Source organism: Palaemon carinicauda, chromosome 37 (assembly GCF_036898095.1).
Source record: "Palaemon carinicauda isolate YSFRI2023 chromosome 37, ASM3689809v2, whole genome shotgun sequence".
NCBI lineage: Eukaryota > Metazoa > Arthropoda > Malacostraca > Decapoda > Palaemonidae > Palaemon > Palaemon carinicauda.
Window position 1 is genome coordinate 36,616,674 of NC_090761.1, and position 20,530 is coordinate 36,637,203.

At 33.3% G+C, this 20,530-nt stretch overlaps 1 protein-coding gene across 1 annotated transcript in view; it reads left to right on the forward strand.

Annotated features, from left to right (window-relative positions):
- The first annotated feature begins 5,619 nt into the window (after positions 1-5,619).
- The window catches only part of LOC137629573 (protein obstructor-E-like), a 15,538-nt gene continuing 627 nt past the window's right edge, over positions 5,620-20,530 (forward strand). Inside the window, exons 1-6 of the mRNA XM_068361013.1 lie at positions 5,620-5,779; positions 15,908-16,114; positions 16,670-16,870; positions 18,194-18,389; positions 18,517-18,789; positions 20,456-20,530. The exon at positions 20,456-20,530 is cut by the window's right edge and continues 627 nt beyond it. Of these exons, the coding sequence (XP_068217114.1) occupies positions 5,731-5,779; positions 15,908-16,114; positions 16,670-16,870; positions 18,194-18,389; positions 18,517-18,789; positions 20,456-20,530 (1,001 nt within the window). The 5' untranslated portion in view covers positions 5,620-5,730. The remainder of the gene's footprint in view (positions 5,780-15,907; positions 16,115-16,669; positions 16,871-18,193; positions 18,390-18,516; positions 18,790-20,455) is intronic.

Consider the following 20,530-nt stretch of genomic DNA (forward strand, 5'->3'; position numbering starts at 1 on the left):
AAGGCTCTATTTCTTAACAACAAATTTAAATTAATATAGTAATTTAGGGTTTATTAAATAGTGGAAGGAACTCAAGAATAATCTCAATTGAATTTTCAATTCTTTTGGGAATAAGTGATTTACGGGCAAAACCTCTCGAAATCATTATGGCCAGAGAAAAAAAAACTGTTAAATAAAAGCTTAAGTAGACCTCTTGTTATGACCATTATGATTTTGTCGAATGTTCATAAAAATCTATATGAAACAAGAACTATCTAGAATAACAAAAGCAGTTCGTGGCAATCAAACTGTGTCTCAAGAATACAGATAAGAAGAAACAAAAGGACTGGTATTTAAATGAAAGATTTGGTTTTGTGGGAAGAATGAGTCAATGGATATGTGCAAAGAAATTTGTGACCTATTCCCAAATCATGAAAGCAAAACATATCTTTTGCTATTAATAATGATACCTCAAACTTTGGTAGAGAAAGAGTTACTAGAAATATTGTTTGAATTTTAAATACAATTACCAGGAAGCAGCCACAATGCTGGACCACTTCTATGGATTTTATTTTTCCCTTTTCGTCAATACTAATTATATACTCATTAGAATATGAAATATATTTTGCTTCATATCACAGGCTATGAATGTTAATGTCAGGGCAGCCGGTACTGTATCACATAGATACCTTGAATATCTCATTCGACAAACGCATCATAGTGTTAATATTTTTGTTAACATGCTCTGCTGAAGTAATATATTGGTTTATGGTGTCCTTTTCTTTCCCCTGAATGTGTGCATAACTGTAAAAGAGAGAACATTATCACAAAGGAAGTGTATTCGTCCACCAAGTTTAAATAGAGTGACAAAATCTTGTTGGCCCCTTTTCAATGAGACAAGGTCAAAGGAACAAACAGAAAATAAGAGGAAATTTATAAAGAATTCAAAACTTTTTGGAACTGTCGGTCCATTTGATAACATCCCTGCCTATTGTACCAAAAAGGCTGAACGTAATTTAAAAAGTAAAAATCAAATCTAAAGCATTTTTTTTTCTTTTTGCTGCTCGGATGATTAACAGAATTCTACTGAGAAGGATTTTTGTTGGCATAACCAACATATTTACCATTACTGAAAAAAGCTGAAAAGTAGGCTAATGAATTCTTTTACAATGTTTTAAAAACAAGTAACTGAACTTTTAGATAGAGAACTTGTCCAGTGAAAATATTTGATCACAACAGAAAAGCAATCAAAAGACACTTTCAATCAAGTATAGAAAGATCAAAACTATTATTGATTTTTGACTACATCTCAGGGATTCATCTTTATGGCATAATAATCACACAAAACCTCTCAAGAAGATCAAATTCTTAGTAATAATACGAGACGTTTAGTGTCTTATTACATCAACTGGCCACACCCACCTCAAAGCAATTGCCTACACTGATATGAACAGAGCTTACACAATTTTAACCAGGTCAGAAAAGATGGAATTTCTTAAGATGTCTAGTTACATTACATTCGTTAATAACAATTTCATCGGGATTTCGATGTAATCGATTTTAATTCTTTGCGTTTCATTAATTTATTTTTCGAAAATGAAAATAAGAAAAACAATGTAGCTTTCTTAGTAATATAGAGACATTTATCGTTAAAGTTTCTCCAATTAGCTTAAATATCATCAGCTTTAACGTGATTTACGAAAAACATGATTATTCATTTCTGTCTCACCTTCAATGACCCACTGTAAGATCTTGAATAGATTTGCGCAATTATTTCAGACTTTGAAGAATTTCCGCCCCAATGCTTCCAACTTCCTCGAGGTGCAATGAAGGAGAGAAAAAAAGGTGTAGACCTGGTGTCACCGCGATAAAAATGAGTACCTCCAAGGTTGAGCACACCTTTGTGGACCAGTTCTCCCTCAATTGCTTGTCTATAAGGAATAAATTTAAGGTCACATTTTCTCTCTCTCTCTCTCTCTCTCTCTCTCTCTCTCTCTCTCTCTCTCTCTCTCTCTCTCTCTCTCTCTCTCTCTCTCTCTCTCTTCTCGAGTGTAGCAAAAGGTCTCTATTCATGCATTGATCTTTGTACTCCTTTTGGAAGAAAATCTTGGTATCTCCTTTATATATGTCTTGAAAGTTAGCGTTAGATTTCAGGTATCTACAAGGAGAAATATTCTTAATTGTTTATCTTATTATCTAATTAGAGTTTAAACAATTCATATTACTGTATTTCGTTAACATAATTTTTTTCTAAGTTAGGTAAAGCATTTATGAATGCTACTTCAAATTTCGAAAAAATAGTAATAAGTAATATATACAGTATAATATATATATATATATATATATATATATATATATATATATATATATATATATATATCCACACATATATATGTATATATATATACATATACATACATACGTATATATTGATTTATTGATTGTTGAAAGTTTTCAAGGAAGTAATGAAAATTACAAGGTAGAACATGCTAAGTATTCCAGTATTGATAGTGAAGTCAAAATAAAATCCACGAATGACTGGATATATTATTTGGACAGGAAAGCAGACGAGGCTGACAAATATGAATTCAGGCAGCGGTTATGGTGTAAGAATTTCTCATAGCATTATTAATGGAATCTCTACGGGGGCAAAGAAGAAGAAGCATAAGCCCATCAAAAGGAGGGATGGATCTGTTATAACAACAGAAGATGAAGAAAGGTAACGTTAGATGGAACACTTTAGAGAGGTTATGAATAGGGTATTTGAAATGAATAAATTGATTGATATACTTGAAGCTGATGAAGACACTGATGTGCCCATGAATGAATTCAGGGTGTTGGAAGTCAAAAGATATTATTAAAACAGTCAATTTTTCAGAATGTGGCATAAAGAAACAAAATTAGATGAATGGCTAAAAAAAGGGAACCTAAGTGATTGTAATAATTACAGAGGCATCATACTTACGTCAGTTGTCATGAAACATGCTTATTCTGAGGGGACTAGAGAGAAGAATGATGAAAATCTGAGATGAACAAGCAGGATTTTTAAAAGGTAAAACTTGTACTAACCAAATGCGTAGAGTATAGAAAACCACTTTTGATGGCATTTGTAGACAATGAAAAAGACTTTGATAGTGTGCACCAGCCAATTTATTGGAGAGTCTTGCGTTAATATGGAATTCCTCATAAATAAGTAATTTGATTAAGTCGGTTCATGAGCATAGCAAGTGCAAAGTTAATGTTAATGGGGTCCTGTCAAAAGAATTTACAGTGAACAGTGGAATACTCCAAGGGGAGGTGTTGTCACCTATGTCGTTTATCCTCCTCGTGGATTTTGTAACGCGTAGAACAGTTGGAAATGGGGGAGAAGGATCAAGATGAGGGGTTGATGTAGATGGTTTTGGCATACTCTTCGCACTCCTCCAGAGAGATTAGTTCACCAAACATTTATCTGGGCTACACCAGGTACGAGAGGAGTTGGAAGACCCAGGCCCACATGGCTGAGGGCTATGAAGCGTGAAGCAGGAGATGGTGAATGGAGAAGTATTGAATTAAAACCTCAAGATAGAGACGACTTGCGAAATCTAACCGAGTTACTTTACGTCAATGGGTGTAGATGATGATGATGATGATGATATATATATATATATATATATATATATATATATATATATATATATATATATATATATATATATATAAATATATATATATACATATATATACACATATATATATATATATATATATATATATATATACATATATATATATATATATACACAGTATACATATATATATATATATGTGTGTGTGTGTGTTTGTGTGATATTTGCTAGCTTAATGATTGCTGTATAGATGAATATATACAGGAAATCATAAAATTCAAAATAAAAGGACATTTACATTTCTTCTAACACAGATAAATATAGTCTTTAGAAACATTGACTTTAAATCTATTTAATTTTATCAATTATATTCAATACATGTAAAAGATAGTTTATAATTCTACGATCAAAGAGCTATTGTAATTTGCAATGATAATTTGTGAAAAAAAAAATCAGTAAAACATAGTTTTGAAAATTTCGATGCTCTTAAATGTTTCAATTACTGAGTAGATGAAAGTAAAATTGGGAAAGTATGTGTGCTTGAAGAGGGACTGTTGTCCTTCTGAGTGAAAGTAGATTTTTGTTTGAAAGTTAAGGAATAAAAATCAATATTATGTGCTGTTGAATGGGAACTCCCAAAATGCTTTTCATTATTTCTTAAATGACATATGTTTTTGTGTAAGTAAACCCTCTGAGACGTATATACTTTCAAGATTGTCACTACGAACTTAAAATAACAGAAAATGAAGCAAATGAAACCTACATTCTTATTACTTTCGGAATTCATTCTGACATTTTTCTCAACGATGCGAACCTTAATCGTTTACTTTGGAGGAATATCCCGATGTTTTGTCAAGGTGTCCGATATAGAATATCCAAAATTGCAGATACCATTATTTTGCTTATAAGTCAATCATTTTGAATTACCTTCTCCATTAACCATTACTTTCATCAATTTAAAACACGAACGGTAAAGTTGTGAACGGTTCAGCTCATCATTTAACCTTTGAACAATGAGGTCAAGGACTCTGACCCCTTGTCTCTCTCTCTCTCTCTCTCTCTCTCTCTCTCTCTCTCTCTCTCTCTCTACTATGATCTAAGATATACTAGAATACAGTTTAGGCAGTAATAAACTTAGCAATGACAGACAGATACACTTGTAGTTTGATAAACTTCATTGAATATGATCTAATGAGTAATAGCATAATCTCATTTCTTGATATTTCGGGAAAATTAGACACAAAGTAAAAGGGTAAATCTAGCTGAACTTTAATATTATGTCTGAAAATTAGCTAAAATTCATATATGATTAATTATCTAAATTATATTAATGGGATTCATTTACTGATTAATCAAATGCTGCAATACTGTTTATTAGATTATTAACAAATTTCAGTATGAAAGAAATACATGAATCATTCTTAACTGTTGATCAATTCTACTTATATGAAACTGTCACTTTTAAACAAGTAGGAAAGTAAAAGAAGATTACACATAAACAAAAAGGAAAGTCTCACAGGATAACTTTCCCTTTTTATTTTTTTTAAAGCCGGTGTACTCTAAACTTTCCTATATTGCATATCACAGAATTTACCAAGCTTCCTAAATTATTTATTATTCAATATTAAAGCTTCCTAAATTATTTGTCATTCAATATTATAGTTACAGATTTATAAAGATAAAATCTTTTGACTACCATAACTGAAAATAAGAGAAGCATTAAGAAAATGTCGTTTATCCCGTTAGGTCTCCTACCTGTAACTTTTACTTTTGCTGCGTAACCTTGCCACATCCAAAGGGACCAATTCTTGTTTTTCTCTTCTATTTGATTAAGGAAACGAACATAGATAATCATTCAGAAATTATCTATCATTATAATGTCATTGGTAAGCAACCGGTACGATATTAAACTAAATAAGAAAAGTCTCATTAACGAGAATCCTGCCATGCAAAAGAATAGTGACGCCACGAGAAGCCGGTAATAATAGTAACGCTGTTTTTCTAGTCTCCCGATTTGAAAGTTGAGCAATTGTTGGAGACTGAGAGGGAAGTTGTTGGGGAAAAGAGGGAGAGAAGTAAGAAAAAAAGAGCAAGGGAACGCAGGAGACTTGGACAAGAGTCTACGAATGGTAGGAGACTTAGTATGAAGATGTGGTTCAAAGTGTTAGTAACGTTCGCCATCGTGGTCTCTGGTATGTATGGTTGATCGTTGGATCATTTCATTTGGCAATATTTGTGTTTTCTGTTTATGGTACTGTGTATTTTACTAGTGTTTTAAGAATAATTATGAACATATACATACACAAACACACACATGTGAGTGTGTGTACATGTATATGTGTATGTACTGTACAATGTGCTTGTATGTATCAATGTGTAATATAATCACTTACAAATATTTAGGGTTCAAGCTAACCCCATCCTGGAACGCCCTACATAATAAAAAATAAAAAATAAAATTACCTGTATTTATTGAAATTTCTACAATATCTGATAGCATATATAATTATCTTCTATTATGTCTTTGTCATTGTTATAAATTCTTCATCATTTTATGCTAATATTTAACTTTTTGCTATTCAGTCTAAGTTCAAAAGAGTAAGCCAGTAATATAAATGCAAATTAAATATTGCATGTAATATGCATGTACGAAAATATACATACATATATTTCATACATACATATATATATATATATATGTGTGTGTGTGTGTGTGTGTGTATCTGTGTGTGTAGCTCATGTATTTAGGCTATGAATGTGTATATACAGATATATTTGCAAGCATATAAATATATATATATTTTTATTTGCATTTCAACTTCTATAGTCCTTAAGGGAAACTTATATATATATATATATATATATATATACACATATATATGTATATAATATATATATATATATATATATATATACAGCATATATATGTGTATATATATGCATTATATATATTTATATATACATACATACATACATACATATATATATATATATATATATATATATATATATATATATATATATATATATATATATATACACTGAAAAGAAGATTTCTCAATGTTACGGAAGAGAAATTGAAACATACTGTATAAGAACACTCCATGCTATTAGAAAGTTTGAGTGATAAACGAAACGTAGAAGAGAAAGGAGAAAAGAGAAAGGGAGGCTCCATAATAATAAGGAAGGGAAAAGAGAAGGTATACAATCTTTTGGGGGCCATGGTTTCATGATTTTGATTTGAGGCTCCACGTTAACCATTCTCTCTCTCTCTCTCTCTCTCTCTCTCTCTCTCTCTCTCTCTCTCTCTCTCTCTCTCTCTCTCTCTCTCTCTCTCACTCTCTCTCTCTCTCTCTCTCAAACAAACAAACAAACAAACACACATAACCTCACGCGCATTTATAACATTAAAAGAAACATTAAGAAATCGCGAGTTCTTGTTATCATTTGTATTATTACTGTTCATGTTACTTCTCGTTAACTTTACTAATAATCGTGTAAAAAATTACTTGAACCTAAATAGAACATTGTTAAGGGAGAGAGAGAACTTTTTTCATAAATTTATTATGATGTTCATGTTTTTCTCATTGTCTTGAGTTGAATATTAACGTAAATACGTTCAAGTAGAAAGTAGGTAAATTGGTAAAATTTCCTATTATTATTATTATTATTATTATTATTATTATTATTATTATTATTATCATTATTATTATTATTATTATTATTATCATCATAACTATTATGGAAGCTGTATATGAACACCATAGACTTTCACAATAAACTTCCACAGAATAGAATCATCACAAGATAAAAGAAACGAGAATAAGAAGAAATTAGTAGTTAATGAGACAAATATAGAAAATCAGCATTTACATATAATGCCAGTCATCCAATTCAAATTAATGGTGCATTTCCCCTCTGGCATTATTTAGACACTGATACTGAGGTAAAAAGAGTAAAACTAAAAATGTATGGAGAAATAAGTATTTCTCTCAAATGAGAGGCTGAGGAAGAAGGCATAGAAATTTTTTTTTTTCATCGGGGATGAAAGAAGCAAGAAAAACAAGGAAGAAGGAAAAAAGACCGGAGATTTAACTTTATTAGTGGATTGTTTTCTTCTTATTAGTGTCATTTTTACTTATAGAATTGGATCGATATTGGAAGGTTAGTCACCTAAAACAATACATAACTCTTTTACAAATGATAGTAATCTTTCACTTTATTTTTAAGATACTTATAATTCTATAAAACAGTAAATCATGTATTTAAGTAAAAAAGTTACTTTTTATCTTTCAATTTCTGTTTTATCCATTTTTTTAATGATCTACATATATGGAAAAAACAGGGTGAATCCTAACATATACAAATTCACTTACAGCTATTCGAAAGCCTAAGGCATCGCATGACTCTAGTGACATACAGTAAGGTCATAGAGTGACCTTTCTCCGGCGCCGAGTAACCTCATGACCTTTTGTAATTTCTTTACTGGATGGCCTTCTCCTTTAACCACTATTCCAATAACAGTGATTCAGTTTAAACGAGAAAAACCGGGTGGAAGTTATCCTCCTTGGGGGGTTTACAAAAATGAAGCAATAGATCCTTATTAAGTTCATGTATATTATGTCAACTTATTGAAAATTTTAAAGTAATGTTCTAATTTCTTTTGAAACCAACACATTTTATTTATCCTTTATTCCATTCTCTATACATCTATAGTTTTTCGAAGGAATTTTACTTAAGTAATCTAATGAACGTTGAGTTTCATAAAAGAGACGAAACAAGAAATTCACCTTTGATTTTTCATCTACTTTTCCTGATATATGAGGAGTTTAATGATCAGTATTCATTGCACATAATTGGCAATGATGAAATCAGTAGTAATTTTATCAATACAGATAAAAGCAAGAATAAAAAATAAAAAAAATAAAGTGTTCGTACGCCAAAAAAAAAAATGTATGATTATTGAGTCGGAAGTGTTTGGAGGTAGGAGGAAGTGAGCCCTGGAAAGTACTCGGTTGAGAAAGTGGAAAAACACCCAAATAAAAGGACTATCAAAACACTTGAAAAAGCAAGCCTATGTTTAAGGAGGTAATGCAATGATCCCCGCACTCATGGCTTACAATCCTTAGATGGCGAGTCGCCAACCCAACACAAGGAGCCGGGCGGCGACCCATGTCACCGGAAAACGGAAAAAAATATCAAAAGTATGAATTTGGGTTTAGGGTGTTAGGCTTATGCTCAAGTGCTAGGGCCTGGAAAGTAATTCTGGACCGAGGTAGCCATTACTGAAAAATGTTAGCGAGATATAATAGAAGACTCAAATGGACGTTGAGACGAAAAACCTACTGAGCTTGTCGTACGGTTTAGCTCCTTCAATTACTTAGAAAATGAATACTGAAGACCTCAGGCATTGGGAGATTATGCAGCCGGTAGGAAACCGTACTAATATATTTTCTAATCTTGCATCTATATCATCGCTGAAGCCTTCTATTCCTAAGGATATGTATAATTTACCTAATTCTAACAGTGATAGAAAATGTCATAAAAACACCAACGAAAATATACAACACCCCTCCCTCCAAACGGGGTCTCCTCGACGAACTCACCTTGGAAACAGCTCTTTCATTTTGCATCCACAGTAGGATCCAAGATGGATGAAACCTGAAGAGCGTGAACTTAAAGCCAAATCTTTAAAACTGGTTTTAAAAGCTGGGAGAAGGGAGAAGTGGGAGGATGGGGGAGAGGAGCCAAGGTAGAAGGTTGGTTTTAACCAACGGGTTTGATGGAACTGGGCAGTCAGGCCATGGGGAAAGGGGAGGGGGTGGCAGTTGAGATACCTTGCACATACTCACAGTACTTTCACCGTTCCTCCACCTCTCATGACCTGTGCAGAATGAGAGAGAGAGAGAGAGAGAGAGAGAGAGAGAGAGAGAGAGAGAGAGAGAGAGAGAGAGAGAGAGAGAGAAATATAAAAGCCGGTTGTGCATATTGGGCAAACATGATTATGTACAGGTTTGGGCAATGCAGGAGAGAACGGTACCATCAAGGTTATCAACTACTCAGAAAAAAAAAATACTCTGAGTCAACAAGTTTCCATTTGTATTGCTTGGAAGGTCTCCCTGTTAAGGGCAGTTCCAAGTAAATCTCAACAATGTTGAAAAGTCTCCTGGTGACATTCACCAAAATAAATCTCAACTTTACGAAACGAAGATTGTGGTTATGCAATCATATATTTCACAGCAAACAAAATTAATCCTACGAAAACCATTGGGGACGTTATGATGACATTATTTTCATTTTAAATAAAGATTAGAAATAGAAAAATAGTGAATCTTAATAAACCTTATGGGATCATACTGCTTCATTGTTTAATATCAGAAGACTTTTAGTAACCATTTACAGATTAGGTGGATCTGGGGGGTGGAGGTAGGTTGCGAGGTAATCGCTGTCTTGGACCTACAGTTGTACACACACACACACACACACACACACACACACACACACACACACACATATATATATATATATATATATATATATATATATATATATATATACTGTATATTCAGCAGCCATTACTGGTCCACTGTAGAAAAAAGGCCGGCCTCAGTTCGTCAATTTATCGTCTCCTCTTCCTTCTCCTGTTTCTTTTGCAAAATCTAAGGATCCATTCTGTTATACTTAATGTACTTCGATTATTTTTCATTCACACACACATACACATACACACACACACATATATATATATATATATATATATATATATATATATATATATATATATATATATATATGATTTCTTTTATTATCACCCCGAACTTTGTTGGTCATAATCTCTCTCTCTCTCTCTCTCTCTCTCTCTCTCTCTCTCTCTCTCTCTCTCTCTCTCTCTCTCTCTTGATACACGACAACAAAAACCCTAACAGGATTACTTGTTCTATTTTATCTGGCTTCATGATTTGAATAAATCATTCCTTCACAAAGGAAATACTGAGTTAAGTTTTATCTATGTTCTCAGCTTTTTAGGCGACGACGAAAAAAAAAACAATATTCACGACTATCGTTTATTTGTTTTTGGCCATAAAAATAATCTTAGGAATTCACATAAGACCTAACTCCTTATATCATAGGCCTAACGAAAGAGATAGCTTCACAGAAGAAAAAATACAATTGAAGAACCATCTCACATTAGTAGAAATAAAAAAAAAAATAAAAAAATTAATTGATGGATTCCGCTTGCCCAACCCTTTCTGTTCTAAAGTGACAAGACATGTATATAAGTTGTTCACCTTCTAATTGACGGCGAATGGTCAAGAAAAGTAGTTCACTTTCTAAGTGATAAGTGTGGTATCCTTGAATTCTAAAATCCTATGAATAATTACTTCCTCTTATGAACAAAAAGTCTGTCATTGAAAGGACTGAGGGGCAGTTCATGTTCAGCGACTTTTTCCTATGACATGATCATGTTGACTTGATTGAAATGTGAAAATTGCATGCATTTGAAATATTACATAGGTATTGGTGTTAACTGTACCACGTTATAAATATAATTATATAAACACAACCAAAAAACGTGCACAGCGTATCACCGAGTGTTTATCTCTCTCTCTCTCTCTCTCTCTCTCTCTCTCTCTCTCTCTCTCTCTCTCATCTATTCAGCGTGATATACCTAATAGTCGATGATTCTCTCTTTGGACTATGGAGTACAAAAAATATATCCGTTTTCTACGTCATTCTCTTTATTTCACTCTTAATTAAATTTAAAGCTGCATAATATAATAATTTATTTGTCTTCACTTGCTTAACTTGTAGCCTCTAACTTCCTCAAGATTTGAAAATAATATTCCACTTCTGGTATTACGTCAGAAAGGGAATTTTTGAAAAACATAACACCAACCATTTTAGAAAAGCGCAGTTTTTCTTGGAAATCCAGACGTTGTTTGGAATCATGGATTGATTTTGGACCAGGCGTGGTTTTGGAGGTTTTAGAACGTGGATTCATTTTGGACCAGACTCGGGAAACAAGAAACATAACTATTGTTTTTTCCAACTGATTTACATTTTAAATTCAAAGTTAAGGTATTTTTCATCATTGTAAGCAATGGAGAACTTGGATAATGCATTACCAACTACAATAGTATCCTAAATACAACAGCCTTTCCCGTATGTTGAAAATACATTCAACTCGACCCGTTTCAAAGTTAAAGAACAAAAATTAATTGAAGCTACCAGTCCCCTGAAGGACCTTGGATTTCAGGACGCTGTCGTCAGATACATGAACAAAGTTTCTACCAGGAAGGGAAAATATACCAAGAATCGAAGGTTAACGGGAAACAGAGGAGACCATCAAGGATGTTTGTTATTCAACAGCAGATCCTAACCCATATCCTTCTATGGGAACACAAAGGTTTTTGTGCGGGATAAGATGAGAAACCGCAGGGCTGGGTCTGGAAATCGAGTTGAACCAAAAAGGGAGGAATTTAAGGGCGAGGTGATTTCGTAATGAGAGATTATATCTAACTATCTTTGTTTTTTTCATTATTTTTTGTTTAATTATGAGACAATGCATTGAAATGGAATAAAAACTAATTAAAAGTTATAAAAGATTTTACCAAGAAGAGAAACCTTTTATCCTACTACCAACATTCTAATGACAAAGAGAGAGAGAGAGAGAGAGAGAGAGAGAGAGAGAGAGAGAGAGAGAGAGAGAGAGAGAGGAAGTGGTCTGTTCTCAAGGGCACCATTCGAAGTAAAAACAGCTACCGGAATAACATGTACATAAAATAAAAAAATAAAAGACTACATTTTACAATGCAACACATTTTCATGATTAGCTTTATAACTATTTTCTTTCCCATCAAAAAGAATGTAACTTTAAATATTGTTCTTACAGAACAGTCACGTGATTCGTGAACAAACACCGAAGGCGGCTCTCTCTTGAAAACACCTGCAATTAATATTTCGATATACCTTCATAGATTAAAATATTGTCTTTCTACCAGTAAGATTGCTTGAAGTACCATTAAAATTAATGATATCGAAACAGGCATTCATATTTTTTTTATAATGAAATATGATCTTTTTTCCAATATTTGCGGTTTTGTTACAATGACCAAACAATAGAAGTTAAATCATGACTCTTGGAAAATAAAAATGAGAGTCATAACCGAAGCCTCTTACAAAACACAGGCAGTAGATACCATTTTCACTGCATATTATGATTACACTCGTGTATACAGTATGTATATGTTATACAAGTATACATATCCATGTTTATTATATATACACAAATATATACATACAGATATATACAGTATATATATATATATATATATATATATATATATATATATATATATATATATATATAAATAAAGTGATCGCAGTGGCTAGGAGGCCCAGTTGTTGTTGTTGTTGTTGTTATTATTATTATTATTATTATTATTATTATTATTACTTGCTAAGCTACAACCCAAGTTGGAAAAGCAGGATACTATAAGCCCAAAGGCCCCAACAGGGAAAATAGCCCCCTGAGGAAAGGAAAAGAGGAAAATAAAATATCTTAAGAAGAGTAACATTATAATAAATATCTCCAATATAAACTATAAAAAACTTAACAAAACAAGAGGAAGAGAAATAAGATAGAATAATGTGCTCAAGTGTACTCTCAAGCAAGAGAACTCTAACCCAAGACAGTGGAAGACTATGGTACAAAGGCTATGACACTACCCAAGACTAGAGAACAATGGTTTGATTTTGGAGTGTCCTTCTCCTAGAAGAGATGCTTACCATAGCTAAAGAGTCTCTTCTGCCCTTACCAAGAGAAATGGAGCCCCTGAACAATTACGATGCAGTAACCTCTTAAGTGAAGAAGATTTGTATGGTAATCTGTGTTGTCAGATGTATGAGTACAGAGGAGGATAAGTAAAGAATAGGCTACACTATTCAGTGTGTGTGTGTAGGCAAAGAGAAAAAGAACCGTAACCAGAGAGAAGGATCCAATGTAGTACTGTCTGGTCAGTCAATAGAACCCATACCTCACTAGCGGTAGTATTTCAACGGGCGGCTGGTGCCCTGGCCAACCTACTACCTTAGTACCAGTTGAAGACGTAGGGTGTAGGGATGGCTCCCAAAATACCTACAAACTTTCTTAAAAACCAGTGAGCTTTACCTTTAAGGCGCTAAAATCTCTTAAAGAGTAAATTTTTTTTATTATTTTTTCCATCCCCCATTTTCCTTTCTGAAGGGAAGTGCAGTTGTCAGAAGAGATGAAACTTGCAGCTTTTCAGCAAATCTTTAGAAGGGAGTGAGCTAGCCCCGCCATCTTTTTGTTGCTTCCAGTATATGCTTGTATTCCTTGACATTTTGACCCAGTATGTGCTAGTATTCATTGATATTTTCACTAAGTAGATGCTGGTAGTCATTGACATTTTGACCCATTATATGCTGGTAGTCATTGACATTTTGACCCATTATATACTGGTAGTCATTGACATTTTGACCCATTATATGCTGGTAGTCATTGACATTTTGACATAGTAGATGCTGGTAGTCACTGACAAGCGGCTGGGCTAGTGTACCTTTCATAGCTCATGAGATGGTAGGGTCATGTTTCAATGGTGTTTAAGCCTAGAACAACAAAATATGGATGAATATGCGATAAGTGTAAATACAAATATGAAGATATTGAAGCAAGATATCCGGTTTGAATTATCAATCAAGAATAAGTCACTGACAATAATTTACAGTCCGTTATCCAACATCAATTTACTTCATAAGGGCATGAACCCTTACTCTCTCTCTCTCTCTCTCTCTCTCTCTCTCTCTCTCTCTCTCTCTCTCTCTCTCTATATATATATATATATATATATATATATATATATATAGATATCATCTACTTCATGCTTCAGTCCTCAGCCGAGTAGGCTTGGGTCTTCCAACTCTTCTAGTACCTTGTAGACCCCAGTTAAACGCTTGGTGAGTTCGAAGAGCATGCCCAAACCATCTCCATCTACCCCTCACCATGATCTTGTCTATATATGGCACTCGAGTAATCTCTCTTACAGTTTCATTTCTAATGATGTCCTGCCATTTAATTCCCAATATTCGTCGGAGGGCTTTGTTTCCAAATTTACTGATTATTTTGGAGATTGTTCCATTGTCATACCATGACTCATGTCCATAGAGTATCACAGATCTCACGAAACAGATATATAGTTTAGTTTTTATATGTAATTTCATGTGATTTGATTTCCAAATTTCACTTAAACTAGCCATTGTCTGATTTGCTTTTATGAATCTTTCACTTAAAATGTCTATATATATATATATATATATATATATATATATATATATATATATATATATATATATATATATATATATATATATGAATATATATATATATATATATATATATATATATATATATATATATATATATATATATATATGTTCATACTGTGTGTATATATAAATATATATGCATATATATATATATATATATATATATATATGTGTGTGTGTGTGTGTTTATATTGTGTATATATATATATATATATATATATATATATATATATATATATATATATATATATATATATATATACAGATATATATATATATATGTATATATATATATATGTGTGTGTGTGTGTGTGTGTATGTGCATCTATGTATTTTTAGACTGCAGATATTCTTTGGACACATTTCTGTAGTCAATTACGATTAACTGGACCCTGAAGGTCAGACAGGGTTACCTTACGGCATTTCCGCTGTGTTGCAATAGTTCGGTCTCTTCCTACTTGCTTATTAAGAAACACTTAGGTACAAGGCATAAGAATTAACTACATATCGAACCAGACTTCATCCCATTTATTTCTTTTTTTGCCAGGGAGGAAGTGTAGTACTTATATTCCTTCTGTGCAAGTGTCCGTGGTTTACTGAAGTGTACAGGAAAAAAAAAAAAGTTATTACCATATACACACTATTATATGTATGTAGGTAACTTACGAAACGCCTTGTTACGGAAAAATGTTTATATATATATATATATATATATATATATATATATATATACATACATATATATACATATGTATATATGTATATATATACACATACATACACACATACACATACATACATATATACTCACGAAAGTTTGCAGACAATCAGACATGGACAAAGCCGCGCATATATAAAATTATGATTATTACTGGTCTTCTTTTCAGATGGTCAAATTGATGAGTGACAATTTGAAATTCTAATATATCTGAAAAAAAAAAAAAAACAATAACTCTCCTTTTCCCCTTTTCCAGTCCTCGGGCAGGAGTTTTCCACCCAGTGCCCGTCACCCAACGGCTACTTCGCTGATGCCGTCCAGTGCGACAAATACTATGAATGCGTGGACGATGTCTTAACAGAGAAGCTGTGCCCTGATGGAATGGCCTTCAATGACTTGAACCCTAGAGTGGAAAAATGTGACTTCATTTTCCAGATTGATTGCGCTGAGAGGCCTGAATTACGTAAGTATTACATCGATGAATATGATAGTGACATGAGTAGATAGGGCATTTGACTGCCACTCTAATAAAAACAAAAATATTAGGATAAGTTACGGTTATTAACCAAGTAGATCAATGGTCTTTGAGTCATAACTTACCCTATTTGATAATTAGTCATTGTGTTAATCTATATGGTAATTTAAAAAAAAAAAAAACTCATCATATAGGATACTTAGAGTACCCCTTCAAAATTACTTTAGTTAAATGACAATTTAAGCACACAAAGCCATAATCTTTGCACTAGATTCTAACTTGTATTTGTGTGGCCTATTTAAGAAAATATGCTTGATCAGATTATAGCAAAAATTAGCATCTAATTAAGAAGAATGCTCACAATCTGTGAAGAGTTAGTTGCATGTATCCCAAGTTTAGAAAACCGCATCATCTCCAATGTCAAAGAAATAGAAACAAATGCCACCATTTTTCTAATATAAATATATATATAAGGGATGAAACTTCATATAATTTTGAGAATAAATCTACTTATTTCTTCTAATTTCCATTCTATTAAAACAGAACCTCCTCAGCCTACGGATGTGTGTCCCCGTCAGAATGGCTACTATCCATTCCCCTTAGAGACAAACTGCCATCAGTTCTATTATTGTACTAATGGTGTCGGCAACCTCATTACATGCCCAGAGGGACTGGTCTTCTCCCTCAAAACTGGCACCTGCGTTTGGCCTGAAGCAGCTGGAAGGACTAACTGTGCCTCTGAAAGTAAGTTTTTGAGAATGAACGGAACGGGGAAAACTTCACTTTCCTCTATCTCTAATCGCCAAAACCAATTTCCTAGATATAATAGTAAAACTAAGGCATTCGGAAAGGGCCACCCATTCATTCAGGTTCCGAAGCATTTGTAACGAAAGCTGTGGAATAGTTAAATGGTTATACCCTAGAATATTGCATTGCCAAAATATGAGCAACAATAATTTTTTTTTTAAACCGAAAAAAAAAAGATTTGCGTGTCTTGTTTCTTAGCACAATCTCGTACAGTTGGCTTCATCAATTCTGGTACACTTCAAGGTAAGCTAAATAGACGTCTGAAATCTGTACATTGTAGCAAGTAACGCTGTGTTTGGAAAAAAGAAAAAAAAAATCTTAAAGAGAAACTGTTGGCAACGCTGCGTGTTAGACTAGTCGATGAGCTTCTGGGCAATTAGTCAAAAGCATTTTTATTAATTTTACAAAATGCTGTTTAGCATATAACAATATTTTTCTATACAGCATTTCGTAAAATTAGTTAAAATGTCTTTGAACACGTATTTGCAAGCTCAGCGACTTTGCTACACAGCCAGCGTTGCCAACAGTTTCTCTTTTGCTAAACAGAGCGTTGCCCCGTACAGTGTACAGCTGTCAGACGTCTCCTTAGCTAACCGTGAAGGGTACCGGAATTAATGAAGCAAACTGTACACTAATATATGTATATTTCTAGAACTGAAGTTAGATATCTCGACTTTGTCTATAACTGATGCAGTAATAGTAAATAGCTATCCACTTCTTCTTTGAAGAGCTGAAAATGCATGATTTTTACTTTTCAACTATTCCCAAGGAACTTAAAACTCATCTAAAATCTGAAAGAAATGAGGATATCTTTTTCTATCGGTTTTATATCCATCTGAAATTTTCTGCATTATAATTGCGAGTTTCTCCCTATTTCAAATTTATTTTTAGCAGTTATAAATCTTTAAAAAGGTGATCAAAACGTTGCTGTAATGTAACCATATTCCTATTAAAAAGGATATTTATTTACCTTCGCTAATTGCAAAGGATTATCACCCAACCATATACGGAACAGCGACTCTAATTATCAAATTCAAGTGAATAATATCCAAAGACAAAGTATTTTGTGCCCCATACCATCTGATGATACTTAGATCAAACTTCAGCCGGAAGACCTTAAATCATTGAAAGTTATTCCGGCAGCTTAATGTAATCTGGATGAGTAAAAGGACTTTCTAACTCATTTTATTACTGATTTGGCAGTTCACTTACATTAGATATAACTTTAACCGTGTTTTAAACATGCCTTGTATATTTCAGAGGTGCTTAACTTCACCTGCCCCAAGGTTGGTCTTGATGTAGCTGTAGCTCATCCTCGCTATGCTGATCCAGATGATTGCCAATACTTCTACGTCTGCATCAATGGAGACACTCCTCGAAGAAATGGCTGTGCATTTGGTCAAGTCTTCAATTCTGCCACCAAATCTTGTGATGAACCAAGGGAGGTTCCCGAATGGTATGTTTTATAGATCTTGAAACTTTTATTGTCTAATGGTTTAGATTTTCGATATTTTGATCCAGTTGAATATTGGAGAATTTGCATAATCATGAAGGTAAACTTAATTTCAATTTGTTTATTCCAGCGCTGACTACTACACAGAATACTTTGAAAATTACTTCGCTACTCTTGGTGACAATTCTGGCAGAATAAGCGGCGACATCTTAGCAGCTGCATTTGCATCTGGTTTTGATGTTCCTGAGCTTGGATCACAGCAAAGAATTCACTCTTCCGATAGCCAGAGACGAAAACCAACTAAGGCTCCTGCAAGAGCAGCAGCAGCAGTAGTTGCAGAGCCTACTAGAGCCCCTGCAGCCGCTGAAAAACCTGCGACTAGAACAAATCCTTCCCGTCCAAGGCAAGTACATGAGACTTAAAAATCTTGAAATATATTTATCGGAATATTCTTTTATAATATTTGAACATTTCATAATCTGTAAGCTAACCTATATTCTGACTAATCTTTGAGGAATATTCTGCTTATATGGGAACTGCTTTGATGACGAGCTAATCACTATTCACAAGCAGGAAATCTACAAAACTGGTATTCAAAATCTAAAACTAGATTAGGTCTAAAGAACATAGTTTTCGAAAATCAAATTGCATTAACTTTGAAATTCAAGGAAATTAAGGTAAAAAACATCATCTCTTATATTTTTTAGAGATCATTTGATTATTTTGTTTTCTTTCATCATAGCTTGCTGACTTTACAGTATATAACTTCTTTCTTGCATCAGAACTTATTCAGAAAATATGTATCTGACATTTGATAAGAGAGAAAACTCAGTTTAGTATGAGTTCCGTTACCTGCATACGGTAGTCATATTTTTACCTTCAAATATATCGTCACTGGCAAGGGACTGAAACTAACAAATGCCCCAGAATACTACACTGTGGAACACCATTCAATTTAGGTTTAGACGCAGATAAAACAATAAAATGAAACTCTTTAGGTGGTTATTTTAAAAGAAATTTGAGAATGAGACAGAAATCAGTGCTGAAACCAGTAATAACAACTCAAGACTCACCATTTTTCAAAGTTGATTTACATATAATAGATCAGACATGAAAAGCATTACAGATTCCACTATTTGTATACACATTTTGAAGTTAAGTTTTCTCAGCGACCAAATACTGCCCAGGATTAATAGATACAGAATTACATATTTCCCCAGAGTCGAAAAGAGGCCATCTGACTTATCAAAACAAGGTCTGACATTAGGAAATTGGCATACAGCAGAAAGAAACGCTAACATCACATTGTTAGAAAACCATCAAGACCTAACATTACACCTTAACTAATCTCATTGTGTATAGCTGTTGTCTATCACGATTTAATTCAATGCTTAATAATCAATATGGACTGTAATTTAGAATTTCTTTTGCTATCATTCCTACTTTAGACAGGTCATTGCTAAAACTGATTAAGATTTAGCACTGTATATGGTGATGTTACAGTCGACTGTTGGGTATAACTACATAAACACTAGGAAATGATGTATTTGATAAACACTAAAAGGGTTCTACATTAGAATTACAACTGTGTTAGGTAGATTAGGTTTTGCATTACTGTTGAAGTTCATTGAAAATGGCCCATAAAGAAACAGGAAACAAAGTTTAAGTTCGGAATAGACATTACGAAAATTCATAATAACGATTTGACCGTCAAGAACCTTGACTCCAATCAGAATTTACAACTTTTATGACTGGTATTAAAGGCATCAAAGAAGCATTCAAGGTTAAGTTCTGACTCAACCCTTTGTCTAACAGAAAGGACAAAGAAACTTTTAAAATAAAGGCTTGGCTGCTGCTGCTTCAGAGTTGGAATTATTCTTCTAACATTTAGCTGTACAATTAGATAATACTGTTCTTGTGTGTAAGAGATCGTTGCCATTTTGGGTGTGAGCTGTTCTAGGAAAGGTGAAGACGATCTGAGCTTTGATATTACGCTTTAGAATTTGAAGAACCGAACAGTCTTCTAAGATATTTCAACCTGTCGCTAATTACCATATTGCAATCTACAGGCCAGTTGTAGGCCCGAACCACCGTCTCGCCCGTCCCACTCCCACCACTACAACTCCACCACCTCCTCCCCCTGC